General features: G+C 40.9%; 1 protein-coding gene across 1 annotated transcript in view; it reads left to right on the top strand.

The window, feature by feature from the left end:
- Positions 1-13731, top strand: part of SRRM1 (serine and arginine repetitive matrix 1) — a 31835-nt gene extending 18104 nt beyond the window's left edge. Inside the window, 8 exon segments of the mRNA XM_049617784.1 lie at positions 2420-2564; positions 2954-2995; positions 6717-6827; positions 8891-8903; positions 8905-9356; positions 9930-10125; positions 11643-11852; positions 12678-13731. Of these exon segments, the coding sequence (XP_049473741.1) occupies positions 2420-2564; positions 2954-2995; positions 6717-6827; positions 8891-8903; positions 8905-9356; positions 9930-10125; positions 11643-11852; positions 12678-12782 (1274 nt within the window). The 3' untranslated portion in view covers positions 12783-13731.
- The last annotated feature ends 4315 nt before the right edge of the window (positions 13732-18046 follow it).

Raw genomic sequence — 18046 nt, 5'->3', positions numbered from 1 at the left:
TGTGCTTACATGGAGATCTCTTTAAGGGGAGGAAGTATTAGTTTTTGGTTTTTAGTTTTCAGTCTTAAAGTTTAATTTTCTTTTAAGTTGTTATGAACATAGTAGACCTTTATAGTACAAAAGTAAAAACAGAGGTATAAAATTTGGGAAAGTAGATTTTTTTTTTAATGTTTTTAAACATTTTTATTTATTTTTGAGAGAGACAGAGCATGAGCAAGGAAGGGGCAGAGAGAGAGGGAGACACAGAATTCAAAGCAGGCTTCAGGCTTTAAGCTGTCAGCACAGAGCCCAGTGTGGGGCTCATATCCACAAACTGTAAGATCATGACCTGAGCTGAAGTCAGATGCTTGACCAACTGAGCCACCCAGGTGCCCAGGAAAAGTGGATTTCTTTTCCCAATCTCTAGTGAGTGTTACTCCTTAAAGCTTTTTTTCTTTTTTAATGTTTGTTTATTTTTGAGAGAGAGAGTACGCCTGCATGCGTAAATGGGGCAGAGAGAGGGGCAACAGAAGATCCAAAGTAGGCTCTACGTTGTCAGCACAGAGGGTGAGGCAGGGCTCGAACCCATGAACCTCGAGATCACGACCTGAGCTGAAATTAAGAGTCAGACGCTCAACTGACTGAGCCACCCAGGTTCCCCTCCCTAAAGTCTTTGTTCAGAAATTTTCTGCGCCACGTATGCGGATCTGTGGTTTAAATTGGCAAAAAACGGGCACCTGGGTGGCTCAATCGGTTAAGCGACCCAACTTCAGCTCGGGTCATGATCTCACAGTTTGTGGGTTCAAGCCCCACATCAGCTCTGGGCTGACAGGTCAGAGCCCAGAGCCTGCTTAGGATTCTGCATCTCCCTCTCTCTCTCTGCCCCTCCCCCACTCACACTCTGTCTCTCTTCAAAAATAAATAAACATTTAAAAAAATAGGCAAAAAGCAAAACAACAAAAAAATTACGTAAGCTCAAACTTCAGATTATGTTGTCTCCCTTTTTAACTTAATAGAGATATTTTTCCCTGTTCTTAGATCTAATTTTTTAAATCACCAAAACTTTTTTTATTGTAATAACATACTATGATTTATTGAGTCAGTCACCTACTTAGACATTTAGGTTGTTTCTGGGTTTTTCTGTGTGTGTGTATTTTGTAAATAATTGAGTAAATAATATTATTTAATTAATAAAAATTATATTAGCTCAGTGGGTCTTTGTGACCAAGTCTAGATGTGCTATTTTTGCTTTTCAATTATAAGATAGAGACAAAAACACCCCACAGCGGCATTGGGTCTGTTAAAAGCCATAGAGCTTTTGCAGTTCTTTTAACATGAAGTTAATCATAGAAAGGTTTTAAAATGCATGTAGGCCTTGGGTGTTTTTTGGTGCTTGGGACTTTACTTTAAATGTAAGTTTTGATATTTGGGAATAATTGTTATTTTAAGTTCAGGAAACCCTGTGCAAACAGTTGGAAGTTTTTCTCTTTGCAGTCCTGGACGTTTGCTACCAGGCCTGTAAGGAAAGGCTTGTTACATACATTTTTTTTGTTTGTTTGTTTGTTTGTATGATAAGTGCTAGGGATGTGGAAATAAGTTCTTCAGACCCTAAGATGACTTTCAGTAGCTTTAAAAGTGCCTTAAAAAAATTTTTTTTTTTTTTTTTTTTTTAATAAGTGCTCAGGGCACCTGGGTGGCTCAGTCGGTTAAGCTGCCGACATCAGCTCAGGTCATGATCTCACAGTTCATGGGTTCGAGCCCCGCGTCAGGTTCTGTGCTGACAACTCAGAGCCCGGAGCCTGTTTCAGATTCTGTGTCTCCCTCTCTCTCTGCCCCTCCCCCACTCACACTATGTCTCTCTCTCTCAAAAATGAATAAACATTAAAAATTAAAAATAAGTGCTTAAAGTAAAAGAATCAAGTAATTGCTTGAAGTGCTTTTTTTAATGTTTGTCAATTTTGAGAGAGCACATGAGTGGGGAAGGGGCAGAGAGAGAGGGAGAGAGAGAATCCCAAGCAGAGAGATCCCCGATGGCAGGACTTGAACCCGAACCCACAAACCATGAGATCATGACCTGAGCCGAAATCAAGAATCAGATGCTCAACTGACTGAGCCACCCAGGTGCCCCACTTGAAATGCTTTTTAAGCTTAGTTATTTGGCAGATCACTAGATTCTTAAGGGACGCTTATGTCTTGTTGGAGTGTGCTATGGGAATGATTTATATAACTGTATAATAATATATGTTTATACTTGGCTTTCAAGTCATTGACCATATATTGATAGTCACCTTTGTTTAGAACTGATGGCTTATATACGTGCTCGCCACATTAGGGACTTAACTTGCTAATTTGGACATTCCTGTCTACTTAGATTCAGAAAATGTGGGCAGACTCTTAAGCATAGGTGTAATGTGATTTTTTCTTTATTGTGTAATTATAGATTCTGGCTCCTCTTCTTCCTCAGAAGATGAGCGACCCAAAAGGTCCCATGTGAAGAATGGTGAGGTAGGCAGGCGGCGGAGACATTCCCCTTCCCGGAGTGCCTCTCCATCACCTCGAAAGCGCCAGAAAGAGACTTCCCCTCGGTAATGTCTTTTCTTCAGTAGTCTTCACTGGTGTTCTGTGTAGTTGTGATGAAACTTTGTAACTTATGGGATGGGCTACAGGTTTATTTTAGAAATTGGTTAATTCCTTCATTTCAAGGGCTCCTAGAAGGAGGTGGTCAGATTTGGGAGGTTTTGGAATTTTTCTTTGCTTTATTTGGTGGTTACTACTAGTAATGAGATGTTAAGTTTTGTACCACCATGTCATATGTCTGCATGACTAGATCAGTTAAATCATAACATTAACTTCTGAATATCTTTGAACATGTAAAAAAAAAAAAATGAATCTTCATTAGTGATACTTAACTCCATTGAAGTAAATAATTTGGTGAATGGAATTCTTGACCTTTGTTTTTCTCCACTGCTCTCAGGATGCAAATGGGAAAGCGATGGCAATCGCCAATGACTAAAAGGTTGGTTAGACGCTACTTTGTAAATTAGGGTTACATGTCAAAGTTTTAGTGACTTAATTTGCTGTTTAGGTAACCTGATGCCATTCCTAGGTATACAGTGGGTATGGTTGTGGAGAAGTTCCTCAGATGTTTAAGTTTATTAAAAGTATATTTCTTTACATGTCAAATGAATGATAGACTTACACACAGTGTTCATTTTAGAGTACCATTTGAGCTTAGATTTTTGTGCAGTTACAGTACTTGGATATTTTCCAAGAGATAGGATAATAATAATAGCTCCTTAGATTTAGTGGGGAGGGACTTTGTGATGACTTTAGGGTAGACAAGAAAAATTTGGGAAAGATTAGAAAGACTAAAGATGAAAGTGAGGCTCTGGCTCTGTTGAGTGTTTCCCACAGTAGGAAAGTAGGTTGCATATTTTTATTGAACCTTTTTGATCAGGTATCTGTGGGATTGTAAAACGTAACCTTTTAGAGCTTAATAAATAGAAATAGAAATCTCTAATTGTAGCTTATCCCATTAGGTGAGAAAAAGAAAACAGGCCTAGAAGTGGTAAAATGAGTTTGTTAGGGTAGTAAGTAAAGTGACAAAGCCAGATCTTCGACCTGTGCTATTGGCATTATACCATTATACTGTCTTCACTGGTCTTCTGCTTGGGGGGAAGGGGGGGGGTCTTAGCTGCCACTGAATTTCTGAGTATCTTTCCTGAAATGATCACATTGTCCTCTTTATGGCTCACTTTTTGAAACTGTTTTGTTTTAGGTAGTCTCAATTAGTAAGAGTTCTCTTGGAAAGATTCTTTGGAACTAGTCAGCAATGTTTGCGATGGAACAAACTAGTGTATTTGTGCTGCAGAATACTTGACAATAAAAAATAAAAAACCTTTAAGAGAAAGATAAACTTAGATGCTAAGGTATTCTGTTTCCAGCCATAATTACCTCTGACTTCTGTGAAAAGTCTAGTACAGCAGCTAAAAAGTTGCTTTACAAAGTCAGGTTAGTGGTAAGATTTCTTTTTTCCACCTGTTCGGGAACTACTTTCTATATTGGAAAGCAATTTCTCCGCAACACTGATGTTCATTATCCTGCTCCAGGGTGTTTTGGTTTTCCTCTTTAAAAAGGCCTCGAGTTTTAGTGATGTTAGAAATTGGCTATCAGGTGTCCAGGATTTAAAGATGGAGGAAGAATTCTTTGGAATCATGCTTCAGTATTTATTCTGTTTATTTTTAAGATTTTATTTTTTTAAGTAATCTCTACACTCAACACGGGGCTTGATCACAACCCCTTGATCAAGAGTCACACGCTCCACTGACTGAGCCAGCCAGGCATCTCAGTAGTTACTGTATTTTTAAGAGGGGACATACAGCCTGGTTTTTTTTTTTTATTATTTCCTATGTTAAGTTTAAATTTTGACAAAGTAACATTTTCCATGTTTGAAACACGTGTCTCTGGGATCGAACACTCCTCAACTTAAAGGATAACGAGGTACATTGATCCTAGTGTTAAAAGGTTGGCATCACATCTCTATTTCTTGTCTTCATTACCAGCATGGCTAGTGAAGTGAGGTTGTTCTGAGAGCATGCTGGCCCCTTCTGATAAAACCTGTCTTCCTGCATACTTGAGGGTTAGTGACATCACATACTGAGACTTACTGAAACCGGTTCTCACGCAATTTGAGGGCACACTTTCCTACTCAATTTCTGCATGCAGTTGAAAGCTTAGCTTGGCGTCATTCAGAGTAACACTAGAAAACGCTTAGCTTTCTGTTGTTAGATTAAGTGGATGAAATCTATTAAGGATTCAGAATTTCGAATAATACAGTGAACAAGCTTGACCAAATCTTGGAAATATATTAAACCTGGCATTTATGTCATTTTCTTTCTTTTTTCTTTTTTTTTTTTTTTAGCATATACGGAAAAATTGAAATAGATTGATCTCAAAGAAATCAGCTTTTTGTTTTAACTCTTAAAATGTGTGCCTTACCAGCTCAGGTAGAACTCTGTAGCCTTCGGATCATAGAGCCGTGTGGTGTCAAGACTCCAGTCTTAAGCGATTATTAGATTTTTCTGGCATTCCTTAAGTTATGCTAGTTTGGTTATGGTGTTATTTGTTCTTTTTGGGTATTTTCCTACATAGAAACAGGACATTGAAGGTCCTCACTGGAAGGGACCTTTTGGTTCCTCTGAGCCTTTCATTTTACAAGTGAACATGAGGCACAAAATAAGTATCTCAGGCCATTCGTGTATCATAATAGATTCTAATCTGAGTCCCAATTTTTTAATGAGAGTTCCTGGTTAGATTTAAAGAGAAGTCACATAATCAACAGTAATAGCCTCTTAGGTTATTATATTTACTGATAACACTGGGAGTTCTTTATATCACTTCATTTTCTAAGTTTGTACCTGTAAACTTTTCTTTCTTCTTTTTAAGTTAAAACCCAAATGTCTTCTCCTATTTGAAATCTTGCTTACCTGTTGAATCAGTACTGTGGTCATCTTGTCTCCCCAGGTCCTGTAATTCTCAGGTTAACCCCGCTAGTAAAGTGGTTTCTCCTTTACTGTATTTTCGTATAATTAGTAGTTCATTTCATTTCATTCATCCAAAGCTTTTCTGTCTAGATAGATTGCCTTTTGTAGTTTATTATTATAAATCTGTTCCAAGTGAAGTCTTAGTCCCCACGAGGCATAAACAAATTGAAATTGAAAATTAAATTGTGAAAATAAAATTTAAATGAATTTCAGAATTTTTTCTGTTCTGTTAGTAACAGAGCACTCTTTAGTTTTAAAGGGAGATCAAGACTAGTAAACTGTAGAAAATATTTCCAGATTCACAGGAAACCTCAGTCCTATGCTGGGCAAGAAGTTGAAAACTACATTATGTGATTATGGCAAACTGGCTTGGTGTATATTTTAATATAAATCTGGGGAGATTGCTATGAGTTAGTCCAGTTGATACAATTTTATTTTTCATGTGTGCATTTGTGTTTGTTAAGTGTGTAACAGCTCAGAATTAAGGTTCCTAAGATTGTGTTTCAACCACACTGCTCCCAGTGATAGCTTTAGTGCTCAATTTTTAATCCTTTGTTTTTGAGATAGTGTTTTTAGTTAATAGTAAGCCAACTCTTGAATAGTGGAAATACATTTTTAAAAATCGAGAACTTGGAACAGTGACATATAAATCTGGGGCCATAAGTCCCCAAATTTAAAATTTCTGAGTTAGAACATTGAACTTTTCTGGGTTTTAAAGCAGTTGTTCTGTTTCTGATAAGGAAACAATCACCTAGAGAGCCTTTTTAGCACATACTGGCTAGACCATACGTAGTCTGGGCCTGGTGAGCACAGACTCAGATTAGTCTCCTAGGTAACTGAGGTGCATTCCAATGCTTTCAGCCAGTGTTTTCGAACTTTTTTTTTACCCTGTGTCATGTTGAGAATTTCTATATCATGACCCAGACTCTGCATATGTATATACTGAAACAAAAATTTTACAAAACAAAATTTACCGTTAACAAGTAAAATGATGATTTTCTAAAATGCTGGGTCTCAGACAGAGCCTTGCTAATGATCCTGTTTAGTATGAAAAACATTGCTCTGAGGGATAGAGGAACAGTTGACTGCACTTTTGGTTAACAATGATTAAAACTATATCATCTGGATCACTTAATTGTAAATGCTGACTCCAAATAACTTGTAATTTTTTTTTTTTTTTTTTTTTTTTTTTAGTGGTAGACGGAGGAGGACCCCCTCCCCGCCACCCACCAGAAGGCGCCGTTCTCCTTCTCCTGCCCCTCCTCCTCGAAGGCGCAGGTCTCCCACACCACCACCTCGACGAAGGTATTTTATCGGATTTGCTAGTTGTAGCTGATTGGAACAACTTAACTTTTTTTTTTTTTTTTTTTAATGTTTATTTTTGAGAAAGAGAGACAGACTACAAGCAGGGGAGGGGCAGAGAGAGGGAGACACAGAATCGGAAGCAGGCTCCAGGCTCCGAGCTGTCAGCACAGAGCCTGACGCAGGGCTCAAATGAGCCATGACATCATGACCTGAGCTAAAGTCAGATGCTTACCTGACTGAGCCACCCAGGCGCCCCTAAAATGGTTCTATTTTAAGGTGTGTGAATCACATGTCAACAAAGATGTTAAATTAAAAGGTGAAGTCACTCTATTTAGTGATTATAAAGGGAAAAATACTAAGTTTACAGTTTGGAATTCTGTCAGATACCTCCTTAAGTAAGGATTCAAAGTTAGCGGTAACACATAGCGGTATTATATAATTCCCAGATACCTCTGTAGCAGCCTTACCAATTCTACAGAACCTCAGTCAAATTTATTAGGATATATCAGACAAACCCAATTGAAGGATATTCTACAAGGTAACTGACTAGTACTCTTTAAAAACACCAGTCACGTAAGACAGGAATAGTTATGTATTGGCAGAAACTAAGGACGCATGATAACTAAATATAATGTAGAATTCTGATTTTTAGAACCTGGAACAGAAAAGAGGCATTAGTGGGAAACTGTGGAGTTGTATTTTAGTTAATACCAAGTCAGTGCTAGGATTAATTTCATAATTTGGATAATTTTTTTGTGGTTACGTGAGCGGTTAAGTGGCAACTCTCCATTATTTTTGTAACTCTTCCGTAAATCGAAATGATTTCAAAATAAAGGGGGGAAAAGATGTGTAATGATATTACTCAAATACGTTACCAAGCAATATGAGTGCCCGTTATATGCCAGGTAAAGTGCTGTAGGTGTTTTATATACTTCATCTCTAGTCCTTGAGGTGAACTTGCTTGCTAGGTGGTATTGTTCCCATTTTTCAGGTGAGGAAATGGAGGTGCCCATTACCACGTTGAACGAAAAGTGGTCTATTGTAAAGCTGAAGATATTTTTAGCTCAAGGTCTGAACATTTCAGGAGCAAATTAAGCAGTTGGAACTGAATGTTCTATTCAGGTCTAATTTTTAAAGCGGCGTGTGAGGACTATGTAGGAAATAAGCATTAAGAGGAAGTCCAGCTTGGACTTCCTCAGCGATGCATTGTTCTAGTAGGTAGACTTACAGTGAAAAGTGGTTTTTGAGACATAAAATGCAAGTCTGTCCTTGGCAGGGTGGGGTGGGTGTAGAGATATCTTTTAAAACTTGTGCAAGTGAACTCTTGTTATTAATACTAAGTCTAAATGCCAGCTCAAGAGAGCACCACATAGAAGAGCTCTTTAAAGTACAGATTTCCTGGGGCTCCTAGGTGGCTCAGTCGGTTGGGCGGCTGACTTTGGCTCAGGTCATGTTCTCACAGCTCATGAGTTCAAGCCCCGCGTTGGGCTCTGTGCTGACAGCTCAGAGCCTGGAGCCTGCTTCGGATTGTGTGTCTCTGCCCTCTGCCCCTCCCCCGCGTGCGTGCGCTCGCTCTCTCTCTCTCTTAAAAATAAGTAAACACTAAAAAATAAAATAAAATAAATAAAGTACAGATATCCTAAGTTGCCCATAGTAGAGTCCTGCTAATGTAGTTGGCTAGCTATTGCATGATGATAAGGATGTTCAGTTTATGCAAGATTCTCTTCTCAAAAAAACATTCAGATTCCATATGGATTACGTTAAATGACATAATAAACTTTAATTCCAAAAACTTCAGATTTCTCCATTAAGCAGAATGTCCTCTTTTATAGTCATCTAGGATAAACCCACTAAGTGATTTCTTTTCCTTTAAATGAGGATAAAGGCATAGCGTTTCCAATTAAATATTTTTTAAATTAATTAATTTTTAATTCCAATTTTTAATTGGAAACACTTTCTGCCTGGCGCTAACTACAGTGGCGCCATAACTGCTGGTTAGTTTTCTGTGCATTCTGTTGCCTTATTCTGCTGGACCTTCCGACTTAATGGTGTGTTTTTCCTAGGACTCCTTCTCCTCCCCCCCCGGCGCCGCTCACCTTCCCCAAGAAGATACTCTCCTCCAATACAGAGGAGATACTCTCCTTCTCCGCCTCCAAAGAGAAGAACGGCTTCTCCACCTCCCCCTCCTAAACGTAGGGCATCGCCATCTCCACCACCAAAGCGCCGGGTCTCCCATTCTCCACCTCCCAAACAGAGAAGCTCCCCGGTCACCAAGAGACGTTCGCCTTCGTTATCATCAAAGCATAGGAAAGGGTCTTCCCCGAGCCGATCTACCCGGGAGCCCCGGTCGCCACAACCAAACAAACGGCATTCGCCCTCACCACGGCCTCGAGCTCCTCAGACCTCCTCAAGTCCTCCACCTGTTCGAAGAGGAGCATCATCGTCACCCCAAAGAAGGCAGTCCCCATCTCCAAGTACTAGGCCCATTAGGAGAGTCTCCAGGACTCCGGAACCCAAAAAGACAAAGAAGTAAAAATATTTTATGCTTTTTTGGTTGGGAACACTGATTTGCATAGCCTTTTATGTTTGGAAGCCTTTTTTCCCTTTACTGAGAAATTACAGAAAATAAGCTGGTGGGAATACAGGCTTGTGAGGCAGGTTAAAGGTACTATTTGCAGATTCATTTTCTGTTTTCAGGATAGTTCCTTTTGGCACACACTAAATGCCATAGGATTTTACTGGGTTCTTAGGGGTTGTCTGGTTTATTGAGGGATGTGTGTTTCCAAAACTGAACTCTGAAGTAATGCATAGAACATTTCTTACACGTCTGTGTATGACTGATAAAAGCAGTCTTGATTACAAGGAATTGGGCATTCTTAATTTCATATAGGAAGTATTAACAATGGATAGAGGATTATGGGACTTAAACTACTCTCCAGGAGACTTAGATGATATGTGTTAGTAGAATCAGCTAGCAAACTAAGTACTCTAAAATATTTAAAAGTGTGTGACTTGGTTATATAATGGAAGTGGGTTATTTTCTCTTGGGAAAGACCTTTGTTCTTGGATATTAAATGTTTTGTTCTTCCCCTCTATTTCTAGGGCTGCCTCACCAAGCCCTCAGTCTGTAAGGAGGGTTTCATCCTCCCGATCTGTCTCAGGATCTCCTGAGCCGGCAGTTAAAAAACCCCCAGCACCTCAGTCTCCTGTCCAGTCTCAGTCACCCTCTACCAACTGGTCACCAGCGGTACCGGTCAAAAAGGCTAAAAGCCCAACACCAAGCCCATCTCCGGCAAGGGTATGTGTCTGCCCTGTTGTATCTTTATAATTTTATGTGGTCACTTGGAAGCAAAGACAGGTTTTTTTTGTTTTTTGTGGCTCAGAGCAGCAGCATTTTCTTTAGTTCCGATGGACTTCAAGGAAGCACAGATTAAGTGGTGGTGGTTGCATCATAGTCCACGCTTAATATTCTAGCCACCCACTGATTGACATTATGTCTAATACTGTTAAATTGTGTAATCTTGGTGGTTAAAATTGGACTGTGTTTCTGCTGTTCGACACATTTGTGGACTCTTAAGATCACAGAATCAGTAAAACTTTCAAAATTAGATCGTGTGTATTAGTATGGCTCCTTTGTCATAAAGGAAAAAATTCTAATGTTAACAGTGGTTATATGTTAGAAAGAGAAACGATGAGTGATCTTAATTTTTCTTTACGTGTAGTGCTCTTCTTTTTTCTTCAATAGGAAATACATTTACTTCTTTAACAAAAAATGAGTCTTAAAGCCTGTGAATTACTGGCTGAAGTGGGAAACAGCTGACCCTTGAGCAACGTGGGGCAGGGCCACTTCTCTGTGGAGTCTTTTTGATCAGTACAGAACAGCACTGTGCATGTGTTTCCTCTTCCTTAGGCTTTTCTTAATAACATTTATTTTTCTCTAGTTCACTATATTGTAAGAATACGGTATATGTTTAATATACAAAATACGTGTCAATCAACTTACCAGTAAGGCGTCTGGTCTACATAGGCTGTTAGTAGTTAAGTTTGGGGACGGGGAGTCCAAAGTTATGTGCAGATTTTCAAAACTATGTGGGGGATTTACCTCTTATCCCCCACATTGTTCAAGGGTCAACCGTATGCATTGACAAGCACGCTACCTCCATTCTAGAGATAAGAGAAGTCATACGGTGGCTAGAGACCTGGCATTCATACAAGCATATGTTTAGAATAATAGCTGTATTTCTTCAAATCCTGCTACCTTTTGGGCTCTTATTGTGGATGGTTTACAGATATACCCATTTGATTCTTCTAACAGCTTTATCAGGGATTGCTGAACCAATTTTAGGTTGACAAAAGGGGCTCAGAAAAAGGGGATTTGTCTGAGGTCAGATGATTAACAGGTTCGGGAGCCAGAATTCACCTCAGACCCAGTTGAGTTCAGAGACATCTTTTCCTTTGCACGTGCTGTTTTTCCTTACATGTGGAGGTGGCCCCCGGATCCTGGAGCCCTGACTTGCAGCTTGTGGCTTGGAGACCTGGTGTAATGTGAAGTTAGCTGGGGAAAATCATAAAGAATCCGTTCCTTCGGGGTCCATTCTGACTCTTAAAATCCACGAAGAGCATCTTTGCTTTCATTGTGGTTCTCCTCTCCAGAAATCGTTTTCTTGGTAGGAATTGGCCTTGGGCTTTTCCACTCCCCGAGGCCTTAAGAAATCCTGAGATTTGTCCATTTAGTTATTATCTTGAAGGAATAAAATGTTAAGTTGGCCAAAATTTTAGGTTGATTTTATTTTTGTTACTTTTCTGGATTTTTAGAACTCAGACCCCGAAGGAGGTGGAAAGAAAAAGAAGAAAAAGAAGGACAAGAAACACAAAAAGGATAAGAAGCACAAGAAGCACAAAAAACACAAGAAGGAAAAGGCCGTGGCTGCAGCCGCTGCGGCTGCTGTAACCCCTGCAGCCATTGCTGCTCCCACAACCACATCAGCACAGGAGGAACCAGAAGCGGAGCCCGAGCCTAAGAAGGTGTGTATGGATGCTGTCTTGCCGTTTATACGGATGGCCAGATATTTGATTTTGAGAGAGGGCACAAGTGGGCGAGGGACAGAGAGAGAAGTGGGGCTCAAGCTCACGAACCGTGAGATCACGACCTGAGCCGAAGTCAGATGCTTAACTGACTGAGCCACCCAGGCGTCCTAAGTAATTTTTTACAGTAATTGACTCCTCGGCTGTTAGCTGTCTTCTGGTCTATTCCTTGATGATCTACCAAGAACAGGAATTTGCCAAGACTAAGGAAAAGAGTAGAATGGCTACCAAAAGCTTAATGTGTATTTAAAAAATAACTTTAAGGTATAATTAACATGCCATCTACCCATTGACAGTGCGTGATTCAGAAGCACCTGGTTGGCTTAGTTGGTAGAGTATGCAACTCTTGATCTTGAGGGTCATGAGTTTGACCCCCATGTTGTGGGTGGAGATTACTTAAAAATAAAGCTTTTAACATTTTTTTAGTTTAGTTTTGAGAGGGAGAGCGCGAGCAGGGGAGGGACAGAGAAGGGGGAAGAGAGGATGCGAAGTGGGTTCCGTGCCAACAGCAGCAAACCCGAGGCGGGGCTTGAACTCACCACGAGACCATGACCCGAGCAGAAGTTGGATGCTCAACCGACTGACCCACCCCGGCGCCCCAAAAATAAAACTTAAAAAAAAAAAAAAAAAAGAAACTATATGATTCGGGGGTTTTTAGTGTATTCATAGAGTTGTGCAGCTGCTGCCACGATGTGGCTCTGCCCTGCACCCCACACCTTTTCGCCAGTTTCTCAAGACTCACCAGTGTGACTCCTCTGGTTTTAGGAGACCGAAAGCGAGCCCGAAGACAACCTCGATGACTTAGAAAAGCACCTGCGTGAAAAGGCGCTGAGGTCGATGCGGAAGGCTCAAGTGTCCCCACAGTCTTAGGTGGGAATGTGTGTTACGATGTACATTTTATTTGGTTTGTACGCAATTCAATTTCAAAATTGCTAAAATGTGTTTGAGCTTTAGACTATAACATTTGTTGTAATAATTGCTAGGTTGAAGTTCACCATGTAAAAAAAAAAAGGGCATGGATTTACATTGCAAAAGGTGTCCACAGTGTATTAGTGACATTCTTTCATTGACAGCTGACATAAATTTCATTTAGAGTGAAATATTTTAAGCCAAAAAAAATCCCCTTTTTAAAAAAGGGGGTTTCAATATTGTTGGCATTCTTATGGTTTCTTTAAAGGCCTTGGCTATTCCCAGAGGTTTTCCTTTCTTTTCGTTTTTGTTTTTTTTTTTTCCCCTTTATTTTTTCTCATTTGAGTCTTAGCACCCATTTAAGTTATGATGCTTTCAACCTCGTATGGTTTGCAAGCTAGCCCAGAAATAAGACCACTGTTGAACTACCACAAAAGTATAAATGAACATTTTGATGCCACAATCTTTCCTGTTGCCTGTGGAGTCTCTGCTGAAATGAATCCAGATTCGAGCTCTAGGATGAGACGGAAAATGAAAGCATGTTGTTTGCCAGGACACTGTGGGTTTATATGGATGTGTAACAAGTTGATTTGGAACACTGGAATTTCATTCTATTCTGTTGTGTTTTTTTTGTAAAGGCAATTAACTAGTCCCAGGAAGGATCCTTCAGTTACATAAAAGTTTGTTTTATGAAATGTCACGGCTCCATTCATAATTTTGTCTTGTTCTTCCAACTGGTATATACAACTTTCAGAGCTCTCTCATATTTGGAAGGCTGGAAGGGCCCAGACTTTGAAATAGTGTCTTGTTTTCACTGTTTTTGTTTTGTTTTTTTGTTTTTTTTTTTTTTTAAACTAAAGCTATATAAAGCTTGTGGATTAAACAGAATAAATTTCTAAATTTAAAAACGTTTGCCACTCACTTTTACTTAATCGTCTCAATACTGTGGGAACCCACCTTTTTTAAAAAAATGTTACAGTTAAGCCTATATTTTTACCCTCTTGGCACCTTTGACACAGTAAAGATTGAGCAAGGAAAGTAAAAGGTGGTGAAATTATTCTGCCGTCTTTAATTGATGTGGTACGTGCTATGAAGGGCGAGTGTATGGTAATATGTAATGGACAGGGCAGAGTCGACTCGGCACCTCAAGCGGAGCAGTATCTGTGTATATGCCTACACATAGAAAATGCCCACACATCTTAACTTCAGGAAACCTCGGTGGGATGGTTTTTACCTGAAGGACATGGTCATAAAGGGGCTGTTTTTACCGTGGGTTTTTAGAGTAATTTGTAAAAAGGCAGAAGCTCGGTTAATGAAGCTGCTTCTGTAGTGACCTAGAATCTATGATCGATAACAGAATCTTATGTGTGTGCTGTAACTTAAGTCTGAGCATCTTTCACGTGACTTCCTTTCGATTTTATAATTCTGTTATTTAAGGAAAGCGCAGAATGTGCAGTTTCTAAAATGGTCGTTGATGACTTAATCTCTTCCAGTGTGAGCTAACCAGTGAGCATCACTGGGTACTTGGACCTATCTAGCCAGTCATTCATTCGGTCGGTCCATTTATTTACTTTTCCCGTTCATTCGTTATGCCTTCATTCTCCACTTGAGATTGCTCGGTAGGGTTAGCAGTAGCCTCCATTCTGCCAAACTGAACGATCGGTTCTTGATCCTTTACTGGCCCTTGGCTGGATTTGGCTCAGTCGCTCATGCCTCCTTTGAAACACTGCACTTGGGTGCTAGGAGATGCCACTGGTTTCAACCCTAGTTTCCCTCCTGTCTCATTAGTTGGTCCTTTTATGTCTAATGGCTTCTCGCAAACATAACGTGATGGAAGTTTGTCTTAGTCCTTGGTGGATTTCCCTACATTTAATTCCTCATCCCTTGACTTTAAATGTCCTCTTTCTGTTAGTTTGTCAGTTACTTTCTAGTCTGAACTTCCCCCTCACCTAGACCCTGTCCAGCCACCTACTTGTTACCTCGCTTCAGGGGTCTAAAAGAGATACTGAACGTCTCCAAAGTAGAGTATTTTTGATGCCGCCCTCTGGTCTTCTCCCCATCTTCTTCTTTCGGTCCACGTCGACTTCATTTACTCAGAGTCAGAGTGAGTACTGTTAGGAGCGGTGTCGTCTACGCTCCAGTCCTTAGGCACAGAGGCCATCCCGTTCCCAAGTCCTAAGTCAGATCACAGTACTGCTCAAAACCCTCTGATAGCTTCCTGCCCCTGAGGAAAATCCACATTTTTTACCGTGGCCTCCCAGACCCGACACACCGGGTTGAATCTGCTTTGGCAACCTCCTCCATCCTTCAGTCTCGCGCCGAACCTGCTACCTTGCTCTCCCTGTGACCCATCAAAGTCGATTGCTCTTTCAGGACCTTCACACCCACTGTTCCTTCATCCTGGGAGACACTGCTCCTGACCTTGTGGCTCATTTCCTTCCTTGGCTCTCCTCAGACAGTCTTCCTGAACTCCCCTTCTTTGTCTTCATATATAGCAATTATTAGTACCTGAAATGATCGGGTTTTTGGTCCCTAGGAGCTCTGGTCTTGTTCGTGACCGTGTTCCCAGTGCCTGCTACGCAGTAGAAGCACAAGTATCTGACAAATGGATGAATGCATTTAACTGACTTGTCTCTGCACTTGCCAGGTGCAACTAGGGTTTGAGGCAAAGAAAATGAAAAGACCGCGATTGCTGCCACCAAGGAGTATTTGCCCGCTGGGGCTGTAACCATGCAGACACTTCGTAGTGGACAGAACGTCGTACAGACTCTGGTAGACCAAGGTTTCTACCGTAGCCTTCTGTGTAACCTCGATCAAGTTGTACTTGACCTAAGTCCTGCCATTTCCTCTTCTATAAGGGAAATAATGGTGGAATCTACCTCAGAGTGGTTTCAGGGTTTTTTTAATGTGTTAGTTGATACGTATAATCCACTGATAGCACGAAGAAAGGTTCCCAACTTTTTAGCTAAGGACATGGATCCATTTTAGTAATGCAAATTTTAGTTTACACGTCTACAAAAGATTTGAACCAATCACAGCCCTATTCAATGCAGTTTTCTTCTTTTTTGTTGTAACTCAGCCTAAAATTTCCTGTTTTAAAGTGTACAACTCATTGGTATTTAGTATATTCACGAGGTTGTGCAGCTACCGCCACTGTCTATTCCAGAACATTTTCGTTGTCCTAAAAAGAAACCTGCTGCCCAGTAGCATTCACTTCTCATTCTCTTGACAGTCCCCTCAGCCCCAGCCCCTGACAACTACTTCCCCGTCTGTAGATCCATCTATTCTGGACCTTTCATTGGAATCACACGAGATGTGGCCTTTTGTATCTGGCTTCTTTAATTTAGCATAATGTTTTAAGGTTCAACCATGGTGGTACTTTTCCTTTTTTTTTTTTTTTTTTTTTTAAGTTTATTTATTTATTTCGAGAGAGCGAGAACTCCAAACAGGCTTTGCATTGTCAGTACGCAGAGCCGGACGCGGGGCTCGATTCCACAAACTGTGAGATCATGACCAAAATCAAGAGTCGGACGTTCAATCAACGGAGCCACCCAGGCACCCCAGGACTTCATTTCTTTAATTCCCAAATAGTATTCCCTTATGTGGTTATATCACATTTTGTTTGTCCCTCCATCAGCTGGACATTTGGGCTGTTTCCACTTTCAGGCTATTAAGAATAAAGCTGCTAAGAACATTTGCATGTAAGTTTTTATGTGGACATGTTTTCTCTTGGGTATATACACCTAGGAGTGGAATTGCTGGGTCATACCGTAACTTAACTTTTTTAGAAACTGCTAGACCTTCCCAAAGCAGCTCACCATCTTACATTCCTACCGGGCGTGTATAAGGGTTCTAATTTGTCCACATTCTTACCAGCACTTGTTATGTATCAATTTATTATCACCAGCCTGGTTGGTGTCACTGTGGTTTGATTTGCATTTCCCTGATGGCTGGTGATGTTGAGCATCTCTTCATTTGTCGATACACCATAGCACTCTTTTAAGCTGGTTTGTATCTACATGAAGATTTTTCTGAAATTTCTGTAGGTTGGATCCAGGTCTCTCAGGGTCTGTAGAAGAGAGCTAATAATTCATTTGTAAAGTGCTTTGACATGTGCTCATACTCACTGTGCAGGTTGGGGCTAAACAAAAATTAGTTCCCTTCTTACAAAGAAGATCAGAAGACTCAGACAGTGTGACTTGCTTAAGGTAAGGGGTAGATGCAGGTCTAGTTAATATTGTCCTTCCTCTGGCGCCTGGGTGGTTCAGCTGGTTAGGCGTCCAACTCTTGATTTCAGCTCAGGTCATGATCTCACGGTTTGTGGGTTCAAGTTCCACGTTGGGCTCCGCACTGGCAGTGCAGAGCCTGCTTGGGACTCTTTCTCTCCCCCTCTGTCTCTGCCCCTCCCCTGCTCGCTCGCTCTCTCTCTCTCTCTCAAAATAAAAACAAAGTACTGTCCCGGGGCACCTGGGTGGCTCAGTCGGTTGGGCGTCCGACTTCATCTTGGGTCATGACCTCACAGTCTGTGGGTTCGAGCCCCGCGTAGGGCTGTATGCTGACAGCTCAGAGCCTGGAGCCTGCTTCACATTCTGTGTCTCCCTCTCTCCCTGCCCCTCCCCTGCTCATGCTCTGTTTCTCTCTGTCTCAAATAAAGACACTATTAAAAAAAAAAAAAAAAATACTGTCCCTCCTACCATCTGATAAAGAACCCAATCTTTTTCTCAATAGATCTGTCTAGTATATCATAAAAGGTTTTTGCCAAGATCCCCTTGTATTTCAGGTGTATCAGAGGGGAGGGGCAGCCAGCATGCTCCCAAGATCCCGGAGAGTGGCAGCATCCGTGCAGAGGGCTGTGGACTCTGCTAACCAGATGAAGCAGTCGTAAACTCTTCGGGTAGGAACTACTTTAATTTAAGGAAGTCTTTTGGAGTCTGCACGTTGAGAGCCAGTAGGGGATTATAATTTTACGATTACTGGATCACAACCAGCATTAAAGGAAAAAAAGTCAAACAGTAAATTTGGCTGTGAATTGTAGCAGGCTAAGTATCGTTTCATGACGTGTCTATTCCCACGCGCACATGTGTAAGTGGGCTACTGTGTAAAATGTAGTCTAATTCATAGTCAACAAAGTGGAAAGCCACTGCCGCACGCGCCGATCATCTGGTCCACCAGTGTTTAAACTGCCCTGCAGCACCCTAAGTGGGGGGGGGGGGGGGGGGGGGGGG

Source organism: Panthera uncia, assembly GCF_023721935.1.
Source record: "Panthera uncia isolate 11264 chromosome C1 unlocalized genomic scaffold, Puncia_PCG_1.0 HiC_scaffold_4, whole genome shotgun sequence".
NCBI lineage: Eukaryota > Metazoa > Chordata > Mammalia > Carnivora > Felidae > Panthera > Panthera uncia.
The sequence above is the reverse complement of the archived record's forward strand: the minus strand, read 5'-3'. Positions and strand labels throughout refer to the sequence as shown.